The sequence below is a fragment of the Chlamydotis macqueenii genome, chromosome 6 (assembly GCF_036417535.1).
Source record: "Chlamydotis macqueenii isolate bChlMac1 chromosome 6, bChlMac1.mat, whole genome shotgun sequence".
Lineage (NCBI taxonomy): Eukaryota > Metazoa > Chordata > Aves > Otidiformes > Otididae > Chlamydotis > Chlamydotis macqueenii.
In genome coordinates, this window is record NC_141561.1 from 19,825,551 (window position 1) to 19,848,560 (window position 23,010).

Sequence of the window (23,010 nt, forward strand, 5' to 3'; positions counted from 1 at the left end):
TAGGTCTCCTTGCCAGTTACAGGGTTTTAACAATGAATTCTCATCATGTTTCAAAGTAAGAAGGCAATTCAAAATGTATTATAAAAACCATGTAACTCACAATTTTCTGATCACATTTTCTACACTTCATTGCATTATCATAAGGGATCTTATGACATGCTTTAAAAGAACGTTGATGGTCTTATATAACAGCTTGTTGTTAGAAACTTTTTAAAAAATCATAACAGTTAAAAGAATAGTATAATTTATTTTTACAAATTTAATTATCCATAACATTAAAGTAACATAAATGGTAAATTTTTGCAAGTGATTTTGACTAAAGAAAAAAACCTAAGTTTCATAAAGCGTAGCATGCGCAACCTTCTAAGAGATAAAAATCAAACCTCAAATTTGAAATCATTAAGGCCTCTTTAGAACTACAGCAACTTTTTATAAATCTTCTCTTGCCACCTCTTTCGCCAGTTACTGCTCCATGCTTCCACATTGTCCAACCTGGGTAACAGCCCTACTGTAGCCTGCAAATCTATAAGCTTCTTCAGGAAGTTTCCAGCTAGCAAATTTGGAGACAATACACTCATACAGCTAAATTTCATCTCAGGAGGAAAACATCAAGCTCACGACTAACAGAAGACAAAGCACTCTCATGATCTACAGATCAAGTAGGGAAAATTCAGATTTCCACAAATTTGACTCATTCTTCACTGAATTTAACTCATTCTTGAGCCCATAAAGACAGAGATTAAGGATGCTACATGAAACTCATATTTTGCAACCAGATCAAATGAAGCAAATAAAAATACAAAGCAACTGCGAAAACAAAAAATACCAAAAAAATACAGAAAGAAAAGTGATCATTTTAAAATCTTGTACAGCCTGCTCTACTCCAAAACACATTCTCCAGATGCAGAAGTAAAGAAACACTAAAGAACTGAAGCTTTTACTCAAAACCTGCATTTTTTTCTTTCTTTGAATTTTATAAAGAGAAAGTGCTCCTATGGGATGACATTTTACACTCTTAAATGCTTGGCATTGTGACATTTAAGAAATACCATTTGCTCAAGACTTACTTCTTGGTACAAAAGTAAGACATTCTGCACCACCCCAATGGATGGGTAAGGATGCTGGTATTTCTGTATTTTAAGCTGTCACATCACAGAATATTTTATAGTTGATTCAACTTACTTTCTTGAAGGAACTGAAACATTGAGTTAGGGCCCTCCAAAACACAGCCCTGTAATCAAATCCCTAAATGTTCTCATGAAAAAAATTGCACTTCAGTTTAATTAGATGATTTTTTCCTCTTTCAGCAAAACTGAAGAGTTTCTACATTCTTCTCTACCATCTCTTTATTACCATCTCTAACATGTCATAGAATCATAGAATGGTTAGGGTTGGAAGGGACCTTCAAAGGTCATCTAGTCCAACCCCCCTGCAAGGAGCAGGGACATCCCTGACTAGGTCAGGTTGCTCAGAGCCTCATCCAGCCTGGCCTTGAACGTTTCCAGAGATGGGGCCTCCACCACCTTTCTGGGCAACCTGTTCCAGTGTTTTATAACTCGCATCGTAAATTTTTTTTTCCTAATTTCTAATCTAAATCTATCCCCCTCTATTTTAAAACCATTACCTCTCGTCCTATTGCAACAGGCCCTACTAAACAGCCTTTCCCAATCTTTCTTGTGGGCCCCCTTGAGGTACTGGAAGACTGCTATCAGGTGTCCCCGGAGCCTCCTCTTCTCCAGGCTGAACAGCCCCAACTCTCTCAGCCTGTCCTCATAAGAGAGGTGCTCCAGCCCTTGTATCATCTTCGTGGCCCTCCTCTGGACCTTCTCCAACTGGTCCATGTCCTTCTTGTGTTGGGGGCTCCAGAACTGGACACAGTACTGCAGGTGGGGTCTCACCAGGGCAGAGTAGAGGGGGAGAATCACCTCCCTCGACCTGCTGGCCACGCTTCTCTTGATGCAGCCCAGGATGCGGTTGGCCTTCTGGGCTGCAAGGGCGCATTGCCGGCTCATGTTAAGCTTCTCATCCACCAGCACTCCCAAGTCCTTCTCCTCAGGGCTGCTCTCAATCCATTCCCCGCCCAGCCTGTATTTGTGCCTGGGATTGCCATGACCCAGGTGCAGGACCTTGCACTTGGCCTGGTTGAACTTCATGAGGTTAGCACGGGCCCACCTCTCCAGCCTGTCAAGGTCCCTCTGGATGGCATCCCTCCCTTCCAGCGTGTCGACGGCACCACACAACTTGGTGTCGTCGGCGAACTTGCTGAGGGTGCACTCTATCCCACTGTCCATGTCGCCGACAAAGATGTTGAACAGGGCCGGGCCCAGCACGGACCCCTGAGGGACGCCACTCGTGACCGGTCTCCACATGGACATTGAGCCGTTGACCACCACTCTCTGAGTGCGGCCATCCAGCCAACTCCTTATCCACCGAGTGGTCCGTCCATCAAACCCATGTCTCTCTAGTTTAGAGAGAAGGATGTCGTGCGGGACAGTGTCAAAAGCTCTGCACAAGTCCAGGTAGATAATGTCAGTTGCTCGTCCCTTGTCCACCGATGCCGTCACCCCGTCATAGAAGGCCACCAAATTGGTCAGGCACGATCTGCCCTTGGTGAAGCCATGTTGGCTGTCACCAACCACCTCCTTGCTCTCCATGTGCCTTAGCATGGTTTCCAGGAGAATCTGCTCCATGACCTTGCCAGGCACAGAGGTGAGGCTGACCGGCCTGTAGTTACCTGGGTCTTCCTTATTCCCCTTTTTAAAAATGGGGGTTATGTTCCCTCTCTTCCAGTCATCGGGGACCTCACCAGACCGCCACGACTTCTCAAATACGATAGCCAGTGGCTTGGCAACTTCATCCGCCAGTTCCCTCAGGACCCGCGGATGGATCTCATCGGGTCCCATGGACTTGTGCACCTTCAGGTTCCTCAGATGATCCCGAACCTGCTCTTCGAGTACAATGGGCAGTTCTTCATTCTCGCAGTCCCTGCTTGCACCTTCTACAGCTTGGGTGGTGGGACAGGAACTCTTGTCGGTGTAGACTGAGGCAAAAAAGTCATTGAGAACCTCAGCCTTCTCCATGTCCTGGGTAACCAGGACACCAGTTCCCTTCTGGAGGGGGCCTACATTTTCCCTGGACTTTCTTTTGTCCCCTACGTACCTATAAAAGCTCTTCTTGTTGCATTTTATATCCCTGGCCAGATTCAGTTCTGCCAGGGCTTTGGCCTACCTTACCTTACCTGCCACTCGCGCAGCCTCTTTGTAGTCCTTCCAGGCTACCTGTCCCCACTTCCACCCTCTATAGGCTTCCTTTTTCACTTTCAGTTGGTCCAGGAGCTCCTTGCTCATTCACACCGGCCTCCTGGCCTTTTTGCCTGACTTGTTTTTCATCGGGATGCACCTCTGCTGAGCTTGGAGGAGGTGGTCCTTGAATATGGACCAACTTTCCTGGGCCCCTCTTCCCTCCAGGGCCGCCTCCCATGGCACTTGGCCCATCAGGTCCCTGAAGAGGCCGAAGTCCGCCTTCCTGAAGTCTAGGGCAGAGAGCTTGCCATGTAGTTTCCTTGCTGCCCCGTGGATCTTGAACTCCACCATGTCATGGTCGCTGCAGCCAAGGCTGTCCTTTAGTTTCACATCCCCCACCAGCCCCTCCCTGTTGGTGAGCACAAGGTTGAGCATGGCACCCCTCCTTGTCGGCTCCTCTATCGCCTGCAGGAGGAAGTTGTCATCCACGCATTCCAGGAACCTCCTGGACTGCCTGTGCCCTGCCGTGTTGTCTCTCCAACAGATGTCAGGGTGGTTGAAGTCCCCCATGAGAACCAGGGCCTGTGACCGTGAGGCTGCTCCTATCTGCCTATAGAGCACTTCATCTGCTCTGTCCTCCTGGCCAGGCGGCCTGTAACAGACCCCCACCGTAACGTCCCCTGTCCGTCCCCATCCTCTAATCTTGACCCATAAGCTCTCTGTCAGCTCCTCCTCCATCCCCAGGTGGAGCTCCGCACACTCCAGCCAGTTGCTGATGTAGAGAGCGACACCCCCTCCTACTGAGCTGCAGAAACAAACAGAAAACTGTTTACAGTCAACACAAAAACTTCTCACTAGAAAAGGAAAAATTTCAAGATGAAAACTGTATTTTCCTTGAAAAGGAGAACAGCTATGGAAACCTCATCTGTTTTCACAGCCTGCCCTCTACAGGGGAACTGCAGTGGAACTATGAGACTTCAACATCAAGGTACCTGGTGGTAGGGATGACATGGCATCATTCAAATCTAGGCATACCTCAACTGCCTTCAATAATCTTAGACAAAGTGGAAAACATCCAAGAATTTCTTTGAATTCAATAGCTTGGGACAAAAAGGACACATATCAGAAGCACACAGTTCTGAAATACATTGTGATTTATACTGCTGTAATAATCGTACTTCAGATATTTGAAATGGAGCCTAGGCTACTGCAAGACTTCAGAGGTGGGTGGGAAGGCTGAGCATCTCGGGTGGTGAGGCAGTGGCAGCGCGATTTGCACAGCATGAGTGCCCCACAGCAAGCAGATGGGGTGCACGGGCCAGCACCCTGGGGAAGTGGCACAGGTGGAGGAAGCATCTCACCTGCCCACTTGCCCCAAGTCAGCATCACCTGGTCAGCACTTGCCATGCAATGCAATGAGACACAGTCATGCCTAATGTTCAACAATATAGGTTCACACTAAAGGACATACAGGTTTGTGAAAATAGGAATATATAGACTGTGTTTTTATGTTTTCTTTTAGGTGGGATTTTTTTTTTTTTTTTCTTTTTCCAGCCTTCACATACAGATACCTCCACACAGCAATGAAGGCACACCCTGGTGATGTAATTAATGTCTGTCTTGATTAAAAGCAGTTCAGCTCACTGAGATTCATGCAATCATAACTAATTCAGGAGTATTCAGACAGCTGTTAGATATTAAAGATAATGTTCACTAATTGATGAATGAATTATTAATCCCCATCATACTGGAATTTACACAGACACATTCACTCACAGTACTTCTCCTTTCTATATCCATTCATTTAACTTGGGAGCAGAAAAACACTGTCCAAATTTTCATGGGTAAAACACAACAGAATAATAAATAGCAAATCATCCAAAACTAAATAATCACTTGAGAAATATTTCTTTACACTACTCATTCAGTGCATCACAATACACTTAATGCAAGTCAAGATCTATATGTAAAACCTTTCAAAGAAAACCAGATCTAACAGTTTCATAAAAAATAAATTCATTATTATTCAGTATTAAAAAAAAAAAAAAAAAAAAAAGATATCTCAAGTTGTTCCTCTCCTTGGCTATGTTGAATTGCCATCCTCATAATCTAATTTTATTTTTAAAATGAGCAATTCACCTTTTTCTAAAATGATGCCTAAAGCTGGAGCAATCACAAGACTGTATGGTGAATGCAGGTCTTCAGACCTGCATGCCAGCAATTTTGAGAATTTCAGAATCTTAGGAAAAGCAACTTCACTAATGATTTGATATTGAAATCTTCCAAGAAATCCTTCAGATTGAAGCAAATACAATATTTGACAAAAAGCGTATCATACAAATAAATAAACCTGGGGAAATAACACCACTCTTGTTCTGGCATGGTTTGTGAAAGCATCTTCAATAGTTACTACAGTACTTAAACACCAGCCACACTATAAAACACAAAACCCACTTCTACTATTTATATAGTAGTGCTGTCTAAAGCCATTTTTATACCTCCTCTTCTGTAGCAGTCAGTCATTTACGGCCTTGACCCAGATTTAACTCTGACCTTACTCTGAGCTGGAAGCATCTTACAACTGATACATTCAGTGCAAAAGGTTATAAATATCTTTGAAACGTTACAAAGCAAAAAAAAAAATTTAAAAACTTTTGTAGCTGCCTTCATAGGATAAGGGAGCAGAAAAGGGCAGAAAACAGTTTTAGCTTTTGTAGTTAATCTTTAAAATATGGCTGTTAATATAGTTGGAGATGCATAGTCAAGTTTATTTTACACAAATGCATGAGTCTAGATTGCCTAGATACATACACAGAAAGGAAGTTTAACAATAGCTTTTAGTCACATATAAATATCATGGGGTCGGGGGAAGGTGCTGGGTTTTGGTTTTTTTTTGGTGGTGGTGTGTGTTTTTTTTTTTTTAAATTGACAGTCCTGGAGCTACCAGGTACCAGTGCAGTCTCTTCTGAGAATTAAGGACTCCAAGGAGTTTTCTATGTATTTTAGAATGCAGGAAGGCTCCCAAAATGTCCTCTTCTCAAGCCACAACTTGCACTAGCAGCTGGAACTGCCCTTGAGGCTGCAGAAGTAGTACTACCTTTGGTAACTCTACTACAGTGACAAAGTTCAAGAATAATATGGAAACTTTGAGGGACATGAAATTAAAACCAGATTTTTTTTATGGCAGTTGTCTTCTAGTAGATTTTTCTGGTATAATTCCCTCTCAAAATCAAACACAATACAGTATTGAAACGTAGTGCTGTAAAAGGAAGTAAGACTGTCTGACTAGAGTATCAGTTCAATTCTACATCCTAGCAGTTGGCTTCAAAACTCATCTTTTACTGAGTGAAGTCTTTCCTGTGTTCTGCACTTTTTACATCTCTGCAAACATCCCCTTTCTGCCTATATTTAATTTGTCTTAATGTGTTTTATACTGCAAAATTACATCTATACACTACAAAAAAGAATAGAGACCAGAGTTAAAAATTATAGTTGTAATCTGAAAACACAGATTACATCTTGTAAACTGTATAATAGAAAAAGAGGGGTTCTACTGCACTACAGGAACACTGATGATGTGGAAGGAGTTTAGAGTTTCCAGCAACTTAAAATACTAAGCATAAAGTTACTTCAACACAGTTTATCGGTCCATAACTGGAAGTTTAGAAGAATTGTTGTTTTGGCTTTTTTTTTAAGTAGTCCTGCCCCAGAGTTTATAATAAATCTAGCCAAACATACTGTATTGAAGGAAAATACTGACAGCCTACTCTGATGATGTTTCTGAAGACTGAGTCCTACTGTGCAGCACTGTGTAACGGCTTTCTGTCCCTGATGTCAGAGATTTCACTCAGGTGTGCTGGGAACAACAAAGACTTTATTTGCAATGAAAATAACCCAAGTCTTGCTAGAGATAAGCAGGAAATACCAGTAAAAGAGGAAGAACTGCCAAAGAAAAGCAAGCAAGAGTGAGTAATAATTTGCAGCAAGAACCATAACCGTCAGTGTCTTCCGAATCACTCTTACAGATGCAGATCAGGTAGTGTGAGGCAAACGTACCATGACAACAAAATGTACTTTATAGCTACGTTTTCAAAAAAATATAAACCTAAGCAACAAACCCCCAAAAGAACAAATTCACTCAAGCCCTCCTGTCAATTTGCTTCCAAGCCTTTCTATTGCAATTGCACTTCTACGTGAAAGTGAAAACCAAACACCTTATTTACTGCCATACCATTGTATAGTATCAGCCTTACCTAAACCTGTGTGGGTAAGTTGTTCAAACAGAGTCCAGCTGTGGTCATCAATATAGTGGTTCTTCAATATCAACAGCTGACATACATCCCTGGCTGTTATATCACTTGGTACTTCCAAAGCTCTGCTAGTATCATCTTCGCTATATACTTTAATTACCTGCAATAAATAAAAAAGCTAAAATATCCGTAAGTTTAATCTTTGGTTCAGTTAGTCCAAAGATGTTCCTCTCTCAGCTTCATGACTGAGAGAAGAACCTATACACATAGGATGCAATACTAAAGACAACCATTTCTCTCCTGTGCAATGGCGTAATTGAGAACAAAACAGCTGAGCAAAGCATACCCCACTTCTAAATTTGGCTACTGGACATCCCTTGCCACAGGACACTGGACAGACTGATGCATTCACTTTTTTTAAAAAATGGCAATGGAGAGGTAAATGGACCCAGTGAAACTGTACATTCTTACATAAGCTAAAGAAGAAACCACAGAGGATAAACAGTGAAACTCAAGAATTCCATGACTGAAGATCTGTAGAAATATTTGATAGAGTTAGTTCAGAGAACAGTAATCAGATTTGAGATGCTCATAATTCTATAGACAATAAAAAGGAGATGCTACAGAGTTGCTTCAAATTTTGACAAGCAAGAACTGGAACTATGAGTTTAAAAAAGGCATATATACATACATACAGAGTCAAAAACATCATACATGGAAAAGAATTATCATCCTATGAGGACCAGGAAAGTAAATAAAATGTTCTAGATGTACATGCAAAAAAAAAAAATCTATCACTAAGTAGACATTTTTATAATGTCTTATCTCAGTAGTTTCTTTATTCTGTTAAGTATGTTGGGGGCGGGGGGAGGAGACAATATAAACTCTCATACTTGTCAATATAAACTCTCACTTATACTTGTCATTTTCACTTTTAAATTTCACTTTAAAAATTTGTTTTTCAACACTGACACACATTTTAAAGTCCAGAAGAACACGTGTCCATTAAGTTCTTGAGGAGGTGAATCTAAACCTGCTTACACTTAGTTTCAAATGAAGAGACTGAGGAAGTCTTATTGCATACCGACTGTTTAAAAGAAGGCATGACCATTTAGTTATTTTTTTCTGTATTTTGTTTCTCTGAAGGAGAATAAATCAAATGAATTGGATGAATCAGTGAATTGGATGGAATTGATGCAAATCACTAGTGCCCCGTCCCCATAAGCTCTGCACAGTGACCAACCCCATTAAAGTCAACACTGAAGGGGTTTTTTGTATAAGAGTAGAAAATAATTTCATATTCCTCACAGCAGTCAAGAAACTCAACACTGTTAGATTTCCTCTATTTCTCATTTTTTAAAAGCAGTCAAAACACAGAAAGTGAAAAATATTGAGTTTCCTGACACAAGGATCGACTCTTATCTGTGGTACTGTATGTTGGAACAGTGACATAGTTCCAAAATAAAACATACATTTGAGATTTTATTATAAACACAAAAGAATGCAGGTAAAATTTAGCAGCAGGTATAGAAGATTTGATGCAACATTAAACATGCCATAAAGTCTTCCAGGCACTTAGAAACACACTAAGTGATCAAGTCAGGAATGCATCATTTTTACTCTCTGTTTTCAAACAAGCGTTTTCACCCAAAAGCCACCCAATGCCATGAGATTTGGAAGTTACTATATTAATTCACTTTTAAGAATGGAGTTTATTCCCCAATATTTACATTTTCCAGTAGCATGAAGTAACATTGAGCAACATTATTCCCTCTCTACCAAAACAGTAAGAGTCTGAATGTCCACCCCCAGTGCAGTGCCTGCTGTGTACTGTCCCAATGGAACCACTATGCAGCTCATCTGCTAGTGACAGTCTGGCCACAACAGCAAGGAACTTAGTACCAGTTAAATTACTCTGCTTACCCTGTCTGTGCCAAAGCACATACATCCTCAAGACAAAGGGCATCCAAGATATTTTTAATTTATCTCTAAAAATCATCCTCTCAGTTTATTCAGTTTATACCTATTCATCACTATACATGACACACTGTCGTAGTTCAGCCCCGATCGGGACCAGACTACGCAGTCTCTCTCTCGCTCCCCCCACCCTCCGAGAGAATCAGGGGAGATGATATAAGGAAAAACGTCTCGAGGTTTGAGATAAGGATGGGGAAAAATCCTTAAAGTTACCGTCATGGGCAAAACAAACTCGACTTGGAGAAAACTATTCATTTATTTCTAAAACTAGCAGGAGAATGAGACAGAGAACAAGATAACCTCCCCCCACCCCTCCCTCTTCCCAGGCTGAACATTATCTCTACTACTTTCCCCACCCCGAGCGGCACAGGGGGGAAGAGGGGATGGGGATCGCGGTCAGTTCATCACACGTTGTTTCATGCCGCTGCTTCATCATCGGAGGAAGACCTCCTCACATTCCTCCTCTGCTCCAGCATGGGGTCCCTCCCACGGGCCACAGTCCTTCGTGAAACTGCTCTGGCGTGGGTCATCTCTTCCACAAGGTGCAGTCCCTCCAGAACAGCTGCCCCAGCAGGCCCTCCACGGGCCACAGCTGCCTTCAGGCCTCCACCTGCTCTGGCGTGGGGTCCTCCACGGGCTGCAGGTGGATCTCTGCCCCTCTGTGGACCTCCATGGACTGCAGTGGGACAACCTGCTCCACCATGGTCGTCACCACAGGCTGCCGCATTACTCCTCCCCCTCCTTCTTCACTGACCTTGGCGTCTGCAGCCATTCCTCACAACAGGCTGGCAGACGCCTCTCAGGATCCTTTTACATCTTATTCACTTCTCATCTCCTCTCCACTTCTTGCAGCCAGGCTGGGCTGAGTTGGGCCCAGTCAGCTGCCTGACAGGAGGCCAGAGGGTGAGGCCTGCAAGGCCCACAAGGCTCGCACCTCCCCCTCTCTGCCTCCGCTCAGCTGCTTCACATCTTTTTTTTTTCTCCTGTTTTTCCCCTCTTAAATACGTTATCGCAGAGGCATTATCACGTGACATTCTGCTACCAATTGGCTCGGCCTTGGCCAGCAGCAGGTCCGCCCTAGGCCTGGCCGAGTCCACTGAACAAAGAGGAGCGAGTTCTAGCAGTTTCCTACAGAAGCTGCCACCTTAGGCCCCCCCTCACTAAACAAAACCATAACACCCACCTCACCTGAACTTTATGCACAAAACTTAAAATACCATTGTAAACCCTTTATTAAACATCAAGACATGTTCTTACTTTAAAGACAAACAAGCATGTTATTGTCAGTCAGCCCTTAATTGCTATGTTACTAAACACATGCTCATTTCAAGCATCTAATAAACAATTAGCAATGTATTGTTGCCCTAACTTGTTACAGCAGCTCCTTCCATGGTTTGTGTCAAAGCTGGCAGGAAAGTGCGCAAGGAGCTGCAACCCTGTCTTCTGCCACCTGCTTCTCTTCCACCAACGGCAAAAATAAAAATAAAAATAAAAATAAAAATAAAAATAAAAATTAAAATTAAAATTAAAATTAAAATAAAATCAGGTCAGCTCACCCATGCTTGCCAAACATCAGAACAAGGAAAAAAAGACTCAATGTGAAAACCACATAGAGAATAAAGCACACTGATGACCTTACTCCTCTCCAGAAAACTGCTTTTCTCTATGGAACTACACATACAGCAGTTTTGTTCCAAACTTTGGCACAGCATATTAAATCAGCATGAAGTCCGTGATGATTTGCTTTAATATTTCAGCTAATAAATGATGACAGCTCAAGAGCTCCAGAGGACATTCACCCACCCTTGCCGTGACACCGACCTCCAGGATACGGCAAACATTAAAATCACGCTTCTAAAGTGGTGAAGATCTCTGTCTACTCATTAATCAACCACCTCAAAGCAGAGTCTTCCAAGGAAAACATGTAGGCCTTGGAGAAAGCTCATCCAAAGTTTCCACAGGCCTCAGCTACAGTCCAGTACTTACATTTAATACAAAAGGCAAAACGACCACATCAATATTGAATTCAATGATTGGTACTGCCCAAGCAGCCATGGCTGATGGCTGTGGTTGGTTTTACAAGATGTCTACGCTGTGGCCGTGTTCCCACTGACAAGCAAGTGAGACTGGTAGCAATGCAGCCTGCTTGCAGTAGGGTCTTGTTCCACATACACAACTTACTTAAACTCCTACTCCAGTCACACAGAAATTATGTTCTACAGTTCAGGATAAACCAGCATGAATTATTTAAATTCCTCCAGTATTTACAAGGATTCAAAGGTGAAATTAAAAGAGGTGTCTGGCAGTGTGCGCTGTGAGTGGGATAGAGAGCTGGCTGTACAGGTGAGTAGACAAAACAGCACTTGGTCACCTTAAAACATGTCCTACTCTGGGCTGTACTGAAGGTCAGGGAGCCTCTCCAGTAAGTGTGTGGCAGACTGAATCGAAAAGATTTTATGGGCTGAAGTGCCAAAAAGGAGACAGACAGTAAGAAGGGGAAAGGAAGTGAGAGAATTAAAGTGACATTAGTGGTAATGGACTAGATGATTGCTTTAGGTCCCTTCCAACTGAAATACTCTATTTTATTTCTCAAGATTCTTGCAATAAAGGCAGGGTGAGAATCCACGCCAGTGCCCTGGCTAGGGACCCTGCCAGCACATATTAGCAACTACAGTTTTCTCCAGGTACTCATCACATTAGGTGGTGTGCTTGTTTTACAGCAAGAGCACGTATGGCCCACGCTGAGGCCCTTGATGGATGATTTTTTACAGAAATGCTTTTAAAAAGTGTTAAGGGTCTCAGTGCAGATGACTACACCCTTATTGCTGAAGAAATAGAAAAAGACTTTAAAATGCTGAAGACAGCAACACAAGTCGTGATAATGAGCTGCCTGTGGCCATTCAACTCAGGGAATGGGAAGCTTTGGAGATGGCCTTGGACTACAGGAGCACACCTAAAACCAAACAAAACAACACAACACAACTAGAAAAACCCCCAGAGTTTATATTCTCAGTGAGTATTCTCACTTGCCTTTCTCAGTATAGGGAAATAAATCCTGCACAAGTCTAGGACAACGGATCATCCCAGCTCACAGCTATGACATGTGCTACCTTATAAAACCCAAATGCTGTGCCCTTTTTCTCTTCCTTGCAAGGGATTCAAATACAGCAGAAGACAAGAGACAGTCAGTCACTTAACAGACCCTTCTAAACTTCTGTTACAGTTTTAGTTTAATAATTGAATGTGATGCTGTAAATCTCACCAGTTAGAGTGACCTCTGAGGGGTTATGTAATTAGAAAAAGTTGCTCAGTCTGTGCTTTCTGCTGTTTTTGAAGCAAAGTCTCTTGTAGGATTTGCTGGGAATGTATTTGTTCCAAGGGGAGTGGATCACATGAGAAAGGATAAATTCAAAATCCCATTTTTCCTTGGAAATATGTTGCAATACATACTTCTCTTCCCAGAAGTAGAGGATGCTCCAAGAATTAAAGAGTGGCAAGATTATGCTAAAGATGCAATGATGTTGACCTCCTATAGCGATGAGGAAGCTTGAGTGACCACTTCTTTATTTTTACTAGCAGTTATCATCATGCATTAAGCTGGCCAGTCATCCCCACTCTCTTGCATTTTTTTCTGCTGAAAATTTGTCTGAGAAGTAGCACACAAGAAAAGAGCTAATTGAGAACAAGCTGTCATTACAGTTTTCATTACTATACACTCTCGAGCTTTGTTCTAAAGCAAACTATTTAACTTCCCTTGACTACACCTATTAGTAGACAGAAAAAGTTGCCTCAGTAGTGCTCAAATCTTCTTCCTTCTTGTCTAGTTTATGAATACAAGATATTCTTCCCGAGATCAGAAAAACAAACACCTCAATAGCTTCCATTTAAGCCAGTGGAACTAAGAAATTAGTAACTCCAAAATCTTTTTGTAAGAGGAAAGCACCAAGCTGAGCATGAGAAGCATTAATAATTTTCATTGCCTATGAGAGCAGGCAAGGAGGTACAGCTTTCCTGCATGTCCTCTTTCAATTTTTCAATATATTAAAAATCAGCCAAGATCCCAGACGTATATGCAATGCATTTTTATCCCTCAAAAAAATTATTTTTATAAGAAATGTTGCTTTAAAATAAAATATATCCTTGTTTGCATTTCACTAACATCTGAATGTCAAATCAATGTTGAGAAACATGACCTCCTATTTAACACAGAAAAGGAAAAGGAGAACCTAGCTTTTATACTAAAAATAATCAGAAGGAGGAAAAAAAATATCAGAAACTGTTTAAAAGAATAAGTAAAAGAGCACATAAGGTAATCAGTGTGGGAGGAGGGAGGAGCAAGAGAAGGCTGGACTCTACTCCCCCGAGTCTTCTTCCACATTCAACTGTCATCTCCACTACAATAATTAAATAATGTGTTTCATAGACTTTTAAGAGAGGGTGTCCAAGTCTGATTCTTCAGAATCTTCAAGCCATCTGTTTTGGAAGTTCCAATCTGCAGAAACAGCACAAACATATGGAAAGACCATACCATGCACTGAGGAATTTCAAATTTCAAACTAAGTCCTGACGTGTGAAAAAAGCCAGGTAGATCTAACAGAAAAAGAACCACTCAGCACATGGAGTCCATATTTAGGTGCCTACATCAAAATGACCTGACATCTACAAGATTCTTAATGTTCCTGTATAGCCATTAAGACAGGGGATGATCTCCACTTTAAAAAAAAAAATAAAAATAAAAAAAATCAAGCCACTTTTATTTATAAAGATACAAGCATCTAACTTTAGCTTATCATTTCTACAATTATTTTTCCCCCATGAATAAAACATCACACATTTTATGCTTACATTACAATTTCAGTCACATTTATGTTAAATGTACAGTTATTCTATAAAAAAACAGGCCTTAAAAAGTCTTGCACTCCAGGGTGCCGTACTTCCCCTGAGATCCTGCCTGCTACTGTGCTAACCCTTGCCTTTAGTGTTAACGAACAGGCTATTTGCCTGAAGCGTTTGTTCTCCAACTTCCAACCTTGCCCCCTGCTAGACAAAGTTTTTTCTTATTGATATTGCCAGTGGGTAGGGGAATTTGGAGTGTATTTGAACTACAATGGATGGACTTGGAAATTCCTAGCATTTTGAACTATTTTATGACGTCTAGCAATAGTCTGTCTTGGCTTAGAGAAAATCAGCAAAATTCCACATTCATAAAAATATTTAAGGGCAGGTTAACTCACAACTAGTTTAAAAAAAAAAAGTGTTAGTAAAGTTTAACTGTCTTCATTATCAGATGTGAATGCAAGACTTTCCCTTTAAATATCCCAGTCTACAGTTAAAATGCCAGCTTCCAATATTTCCTCCAAAGGGAAGATCTCCAAGCCAAAAGGATTCTCACAATTTGCAGAAAACTATACCTGTCATTAAAAAAAAAAAAAAAAAAAAAAGATGATGAATGGTAGCTGCTCATTTTAAAGCAACTATTTTCTCAATCGCCACAACAGAAGCTTTCAAGAATTTATCCTGTATACGTCCCTGTGAGGAATGGACAGAGAAAACTGAAGCACAGACACAAAACAACAGAGGATTCATTAATTTTTTAGGCACCCAAATCCAAAATGGTGGCCGTTAAGCCTGTGAACCTCTCTTCTGAAGGAGAGTTCACAAGGCATCACATCATTTCCGCATAGACTTGTCAACGTGTATAACTGGGGAGGTAGGAACTGTCACCCAGTGATTAGGGACAACTACCTGGAAGCCTGTCCATGGGGGAAGAGGGCAAATCCAAGTTCCAGCATGCAATCAAAAAAAAAAATTTATGTAAAATATAGGTCTTGGTATTAAGGAAAAGTTAAGCACCTTGTACAGCTTGTGAAGCCATATATTGAAGACTTGGGAGATCAATTTAAAGAAACTGAAGATAAGCCAATCCACTGAATACAAGGACAGCAAACATCAAAGAAGGAAGTAGTTGCCCGAACAAGGAAGACCTGTTCTTCCAAGTGAACCAAAAGTGAACTGTGCATACACTTGCCTATTATTGAGATATTGAAGTATGGTCCCACAAGCAATAAAAGATATAAAACCACTAGTCTGTCTTGCAATGAAACCAAAGTGCCAAGAAAGTAAGACCAAAGTCTAGTAAAATTGCCTGCCTTTCCTACCACAACTTCGAAAAATCTCATATTGTTTCCAAAATCTAACCATTGCTAAAATATTTCAAAGAGCAAAAATAATTTAAATTTCCAGTCTTTACTCAAATGTAAGACCACTGACAAACCTTATTTCTCTAGCAATTCATTAATTTGTTGCCTTAAAACATAATGATTTTTTTTAGACTTAAATATTCTGTTAGAAGATATTAAAAAAAAAATGTTTAATTTCACAGAAACAGTACATTATCAACTAAAAGAATTTCTATTTATTTTCTGTAGTAGTCTTCTGATAGTTTACTATGGCAACTGTTTATACTATGTAGCCCAGAGAGTCACTCCCCTCCCTCAATTTCTTAGTACAGACTCTGTGCCCTAATCCAGCACAAGACTGACCATCCTATGAATGAAAAAATCACATCAAAAAAGGAACTAAATAGGAATGTGAAGAAGTAACAAAAAGATCTGAGACTACCTATAGCCAAAAAAAAAGGTCCAATTCTTAGTTTTAAAATATGTATTTGCCATCTGACTTCAGGTAAGTCAGTATTAGTCCCTTAGTTCCCTTTTAGTAAAATGGAGCAGGGGAACTGAAATCTATTTCTGTACAGCAGAGTAACAGATTGAACTCATTAAGATTTGTAAAGCACATCGACTTCCTCATATGACTACTGCTTTAGAAGTGTAAATATGTTGTATTATAAAATGGGAGGTTAAATTATGCAGATCTCTAAATTATAATAAGCCATGTGCAAAAATATACCAGCAAAGTTCTTTCAAACGAAGGTATGACAATCACATTACAATGTTAGAAAAAATGGCAGAATGAGGACAATGCTGACATCCAATCATCTCAAAGGCAATGTCAGTAAAACTGAAGAGAAACAAGGCTTGAAAGACAACAGGAAAGTTAAAATATAAATATAATTATTTAATCCAGAGTTTAATACATTCACTTTTTCACTATTGGTCAACAGAAGCAAAACACAGTTGTAAACAGTAATTAAACAGCTATAGAAGATTTCATTTCTCTGTATAAAATTGAACAAAAGTCAAGGTCTAGAGAAAGCAACTCCCACGCTTTGGACAATTAACTTATAGTACAACCACTCTTAGAGCAGAAAGTGAAATTATTGTTAACTATACAATAACTATAATTATATGATACTTTCCTCAAAAAGTTACTATAAATGAATAACAACAGCTACATTGTGAAGTTCAACACTGCAAGTAAGAATTGTAGTAATAAATAACACGTAGATTACATACAGAAAGTGAAAGATTTATCATCATCAACAGCCGTTACCACCACAAAGGACCAAATCAGGAGTAATAAATGCAAAGGGATCTATAGAAGTAAAAACTACAATAAAGTTCTTGAAAAGAATGCACATGATTTATCAGAAAAGGCGGGGGTGGACAGGACAATTTATTTAAATAGAGAGCCTGAAATTATTCTGCCTTACCAGAGGCTTCTTTCAGACTACCAAGATTCCAAACAAAGGCAGCTAAAGAGGCATTTCAAGTGCAACTGGTAAGATGTGTATGAATAATTAGAGAGCTGTGAGGAAATTTAAAAAACATTAGCAAAAATTCAAATAATACAATTCCATGGAATAGCAGAAATGAAAGAAAATTAGCAGATTTGCTAGATGATTAAGCTGTCAAAGGATCACTTATACAAGATAAACACACTGCAGAGCAGTGAAATGATTTATTTGCATTAATTATTCACAACGGATATGGAAGAATATGTTCCCAGATCTACTCTTTAGAGGTGAAATAAAATGGCAAACCTCAGTCTATCATAACATCACTAGAAATGGAGGCTTAGGCTCCATCTATTACTGCATCTGATGTGCATAGGGTATAAACTTCTGTTCAATCCTGAGAAAGAGGAAAAGCCCAAGGGCTATTGTGGCAGATTAATTTTGGGGTGTTTCACTGTGAATTTGTGAGCCACCATGATCAGGCAGATAGCTAAGAATCTACTAACATTACCTGAATCTGTCTCTTCCTAGAAGAAAATTCACTCTTATTTATGAAAAAATTTCCCCATCTTGTTCATAGCAGCTGCTAGAATGGTTTAGAGCAATTATCATACTTATGAAAAATCTCAGTGAGTTAATGCACTTCATATTGATTGGTATCAATAACTTTTCCCAAGTCCTTCAAAAGAAGAGCTATTACGAAGATTAAACAGTCATGGAGGGAGAGACTGCAAAATAAAGATAAACTTGGAATGAATGGTTCATTTTTAGAACAACTGGCTATAGTCAAGCCAAGTCAAGTCATTTCATACTCACACCAACCTTTACATCTGTGTGAACAAACCATGTCTTATAAGCCGTGATAAAAATGTCTTTTGTTATTTTTCATTACATTATTGAGTAATGCTAAGTGTGTACATTAACATCTGACACAAAGCTATTTGAAAAACCTCTTGGCCCTGGGAAAGGTAAAAGGTTCCCTATTCCTGTCTTCTATGTACCACTTAATAATAGACAGCTAATCAAATGTAGGTCACTTCTCAGCATCAATGCACAGTATGTACTGGTCCCCAGTTAATCTAAACCCAGTACATAGACATGTAGACATGTAGGAAGACAAGAGAGTTTTACATCTTCCTATCCACTAAAAATAAATAAATAAATGATGACAACAATCCAGTGAAACGTGGGTAAAATTCCTTAACCAAGGGATAGTAATTGTAAAACTCAGTGGAGAACATAACATAAACCAACTTCCAAACAAGTACATCTGTATGCAAGCTATTCTCCCTTCTAGCCATGCATCACCACCTCTTAGTATCAGAATCACCACACTCTTTCACATAGTTCGGTATGTCCAACCAATAGAGCTCACAGTACAAAGCTTAAGTTCTCTAGGCTTTATGATCCATTATCTTCACTCAGAGCTACCTTAATACTTCTCACGAAATCCACAGGAAATTGCTAAAGCAACTAGCAAGGTACAAAATTCATCTTGGTAATGGCTAAGAGTTTTGTACCTTGCCCCTAAACCAAGTCCCTTGTGACAAAAGTTCAAAAGCCTTATTGTTCAATTTAAAGAGATCAATATTCAGATCAGACTTGATTATTGCATTAAAGTTAATAAGAGTGTATTTTCATATTAGCTTTTCTTCACAAAAAGTTAATTTAGTGGAGGTGAAAAGCTTATTAGCCTTATCAGTAAGTTTATGTTATTTAGTATCTTCACTCTTTTGCTTCAACACCGCCTGCTAAGTCTTAACTTTACATAGCTTTTATACATTTAACAGTAATATACAGCTTTACATTTCACCATATACAACACCAACATTTAGAATGCACTTACCATATACTGATGGAAAAATATCCAGTTAGACAAACTGGACTTAAAAAAAAGGAATAGGATGGAAAATCATACTAGAGGATTCAAAAGATCTAACTTGAAGGAGGAACTTCTATATTTTATGAAAAAAAATAATTGTGAAATAGAAAATGAACAGAAAATGTAAAAAGTTCCCAGTGCACCAGTGTTCTTTATCCTTCAAACTAGAAATATGGTAGAAATTATCCACATACTACTCTACTTTCCAAAGAAGTAATGCATGAAGATCGAGGGAGAAAGAAATTTCAATATAAAGCCACTAAAAGACACTTCTGTTTTTTGTTTTCTTTGTACAACAAAGTTAAGGGCAGAATGTTATCAGCCTCATGTTTGAATAGCTTGTCCCTATTTATGTCAAAGCGCTAACATTATTTAAATGAGGCTTTCTGTATTTAATAGTGCAGTTTGTCCAACATATCCTTCGCTTGTCAGAGATAAATAGAATGCTATGTTCCAGCACAAGAGAAAGCAAATCTGTTACTGCCACGTTCTGGCTGCACTCTCTGTTTCCGGAGAGATACCAGCTATAAAAAGAAGTACCTATTGTTTCTACCAGGTTTTTCACACTATGTTGCTGTTTTCTCAGTAGAGCAGATCTCCTGCTGATCTGAGGAAGACCAAGCCTCTGAATAACACCATTAAGAGACTAGTTAGTTTCCCATTTCCTTTGCAGCAGTCCCAAAATAATTTTTTCAAATTTTTTTAGGACTTTTTTTTTTTTCTTAAAATGTTCTTTCACTTTTACAGTTTTATACAGAAGTTAGGGCTTGAACTATAACAGCTTCAAAGCAAAGAATGCCTTTGTCATCATCTTTATCACCTATGTATTCCCATGAAGGTCACTAGAGAAGAAAAGAATGTAGATTCTGTAAGACTAAGCAAAGTTTAGATTTTTAGCTAACGAAGATATAGTTTGGAAATTTTCTTGGAATATCTGGTGTGGCACAAGGAAAGTCCAGAGCAAATATGACAAAGGCTCTGTAGGTTAACCCACTATAATAAATAGCTGTTTCAGAATGCTGAAGCACTTTTCTATTTGGTATAAGACCAAAAAAACCTGCTTTGCTTTGTCAGATTACAACATCCTTCTAGCCCAGCACTGTCTCTGGGTATCTGTTTCTAGTCACTGGTGGTATATAACAGCTAGGTTTAACTGCTACAGAATAGTTATTCTGACAGAACATTTTATGCCTCAACACTTTTCAACTTGTCTTTCATTTTATTCACATAGCATTGTTCCCTCTGGCCAAAGTATAAAATCCAAATAAAGAGTAAATCCTGCAATAAAGCTAGTAAGTCTACTCAAACCTTGAAAAACCTTCAACTACACACTGTTGGGTCATTACAGATGTCAGAAAATGTTGGCTGACAAATCCAAACCACTACAGGAACATTAAAAAAAGACCAGGAGTACCAGGGCACGGAAATCAGGCCCTGTAATTGTCAATAAAAATGTGATAATCATTTAATGCATGAGATACTCATTAAAACAAGTGAACAGAGTGGAACAGAAATGTAATGCGAAGTGGACGAGGTAGTAATAAGGAGAGACTAATCATTTCAGAAATACTGTATTTTGACAATATTTACCTCTAATCACTTGTTCTAAAATGAAAATGAGGTATGCCAACTGAACAGCCTTCAGTCATACAGGAAAACTGGTCAGTCAGTAGCACATTTCTCACACACTGTGATACCCTACATTCAGAGATCTTCTGGGTTGTCTGGCTGCTGCTTCTCTTCCCCACACACAAGCCAGGTTCATATCATCATAAATGTATTTTATTTGTGTTATGATCATCCTAAAAGTCTTGTCAAACTGGATACTCAAAAACATGGTGACAGACACCAATCCAACAAGTTACAATCAACAGGATCAAAGGAAAAATGACAATGTTGAGGGCTTGCATACGCAGCCTATGGATAATTTGATGAGCTCGTTAAGTCTCCCTGTCAAGCTAATACAAGACAAGCAGAGGGCTTCAATTGTTATGCAGTTTAGACACCATTTGCTAACCTCTTGCAGAAGGAAATCAACTGTTTCAGAAAAGCAGCCAAAGTGGTCTAAGAAAAAAGATGTTATGTTACAGCCAAGATCGGAGGCAGAAATGACACAATATGCAACACAAGCGATAAAAAAGACTGTGAAGAAATCAGTACACTGATTTCTTTTATTTTTCACTGATAGTGAAAAAAAAAAGAGGATTCCAGTAGCAAATAAAGGAAAAGCATTAAGGGTGACAACTGAATGCTTCCTTCCAGCTCTCAGTCCTTCATAAGAATTGTAGTGGTGCCAAAGACACAAATAGGAGGAAGTTGTAACCTCAGGGATGTACAAGGCATGAGAAATAAAAGAATAAGAGATGTCTCTCCAAGTTAACATTTTTGATGGCCAAGCATGTCTATTGGTAGAGATACAGGTCAGCAGTCCAAGACAGCCATTAGGATCTGCCAGGGAGGGGAGATGAAACAGGTGATGCAAAATACGATGCTATATGAGAAATACTATGAGAGTCTTTCAACTCTGGCTCAAGAAACGGGATATGCATTCTCAGAAAGTGTGACTTGGGAAGTCGCCTTGCTTTGTACCATTCCCTAGGCACCCCTTATGTGCTGTACTGTGCCAAAATAAATCTGTTCGTGTATAACTACTTTAAACTATGAAAAACAGTTTGAAATAATGTAATCATCAAGAAAGGGTTGAAAACAATTGAATAAAGGTAACTTCAAAAGAGAAATTTTACAAAGTCACTACCAAGTGTAAGAGACTAAGATGGACTGGAACCAGGGCAAAATTTCCAGTGTTACAATAGAATTACATTGGTTCAGAAGTTTTGATCATACAGTCATAACTTCTATTTTAGGTCCTTAAGGCAACTGGTGTCTTGTTGGGTTGGTCCTGCCTCTGTTCCTGACCCACAGGCAGAAAAACAAGGAGTGGGGGAGAACGGGGCATGGCCAGTACCCATAGCAACAGCATGAAAATGAGGAAGAAAGCTAGCTTAAATATGAGTAATTCCTTGGTGCAAGGTGATTAATTTTCTTTGTATACATTAGCATATCTTTAATTTATCAAAATTAAATAAAATCTTCTCATTTTTCAGGTACTTGCTTGTGTATTGCATGTTGAAAGCAACACAGAGAAGATATATAAGTAAGGGAAATTTGATTTTTTTCATATAGAACTGATGCCAACACCTTGTGTGCAGTTTGTTGAGTTTCTCCCTACATATAAAGCAATGTAGCATAATCAGTATGAGGTTTACTACCAGCAGAAATAACTATTCAGCAATAGCTCTTGATATACTTCAAGGCTAGATAACACAGTTTGAAGGTCAAGTTCTGACTTCTTGAAGCCTAATTTATTCAAGAGGAGACTAAAGTACTAGAGCTAGAAAATGGCCAAGCAGTTTCCTCAATTGATGAAAAAGCTGGTTTTTTCCAAAGGATTTCTGCCAACAGAAAAGGATTATGAGCAGAGTAGGGTACTAAACACTGCCAATTTCCTTGGTTACTGTATGAAGAATGTTAGATGTTCAAAGAAGGCAAGAAGAAACTGAAAAACGTATCAAAGATTTGTTCAAGAACTGAAGACAGAGAGGAGACAGAGTGCAACATTAATTGCGCCACTAAACCTTGTCAGACTATACAAGGGACAAGTAATGAGCAAGTGTATTAAACCACTGAGAATTTAAAAGACTTTTTAAAAGCTCTGTGCACTTATTACTCACACTCTCTCTCTCTCTCTCTCTCTCTCACACACACACACAGTTGCATCCCTATCTTCCTTTCATGGCAATTAGGCAGGACAGTGCTATACATTTTAAATTCCAAGATCGCTTTAATTTTGTGTACAAAATATTCCATAAAATTTGATTGCTTGCAGAGACTGGAATGTCACAGGACAGAAAAAAAACTCCCTCTCCACCCCAGTAGCTGAACCATAGAGACTGCTAAACTTAGCCCCATTTTTCTTTCATTTATACGTGTGGGATCATTTTTATACATAATAAAAACAGTAGG

General features: G+C 39.6%; 1 protein-coding gene across 1 annotated transcript in view; it reads right to left on the reverse strand.

Annotated features, from left to right (window-relative positions):
- The window catches only part of GRB14 (growth factor receptor bound protein 14), a 61,171-nt gene that overhangs the window by 18,113 nt on the left and 20,048 nt on the right, over nucleotides 1–23,010 (reverse strand). Inside the window, exon 3 of the mRNA XM_086750946.1 lies at nucleotides 7,496–7,652. Coding sequence (XP_086607072.1) covers nucleotides 7,496–7,652 — 157 coding nt within the window. The remainder of the gene's footprint in view (nucleotides 1–7,495; nucleotides 7,653–23,010) is intronic.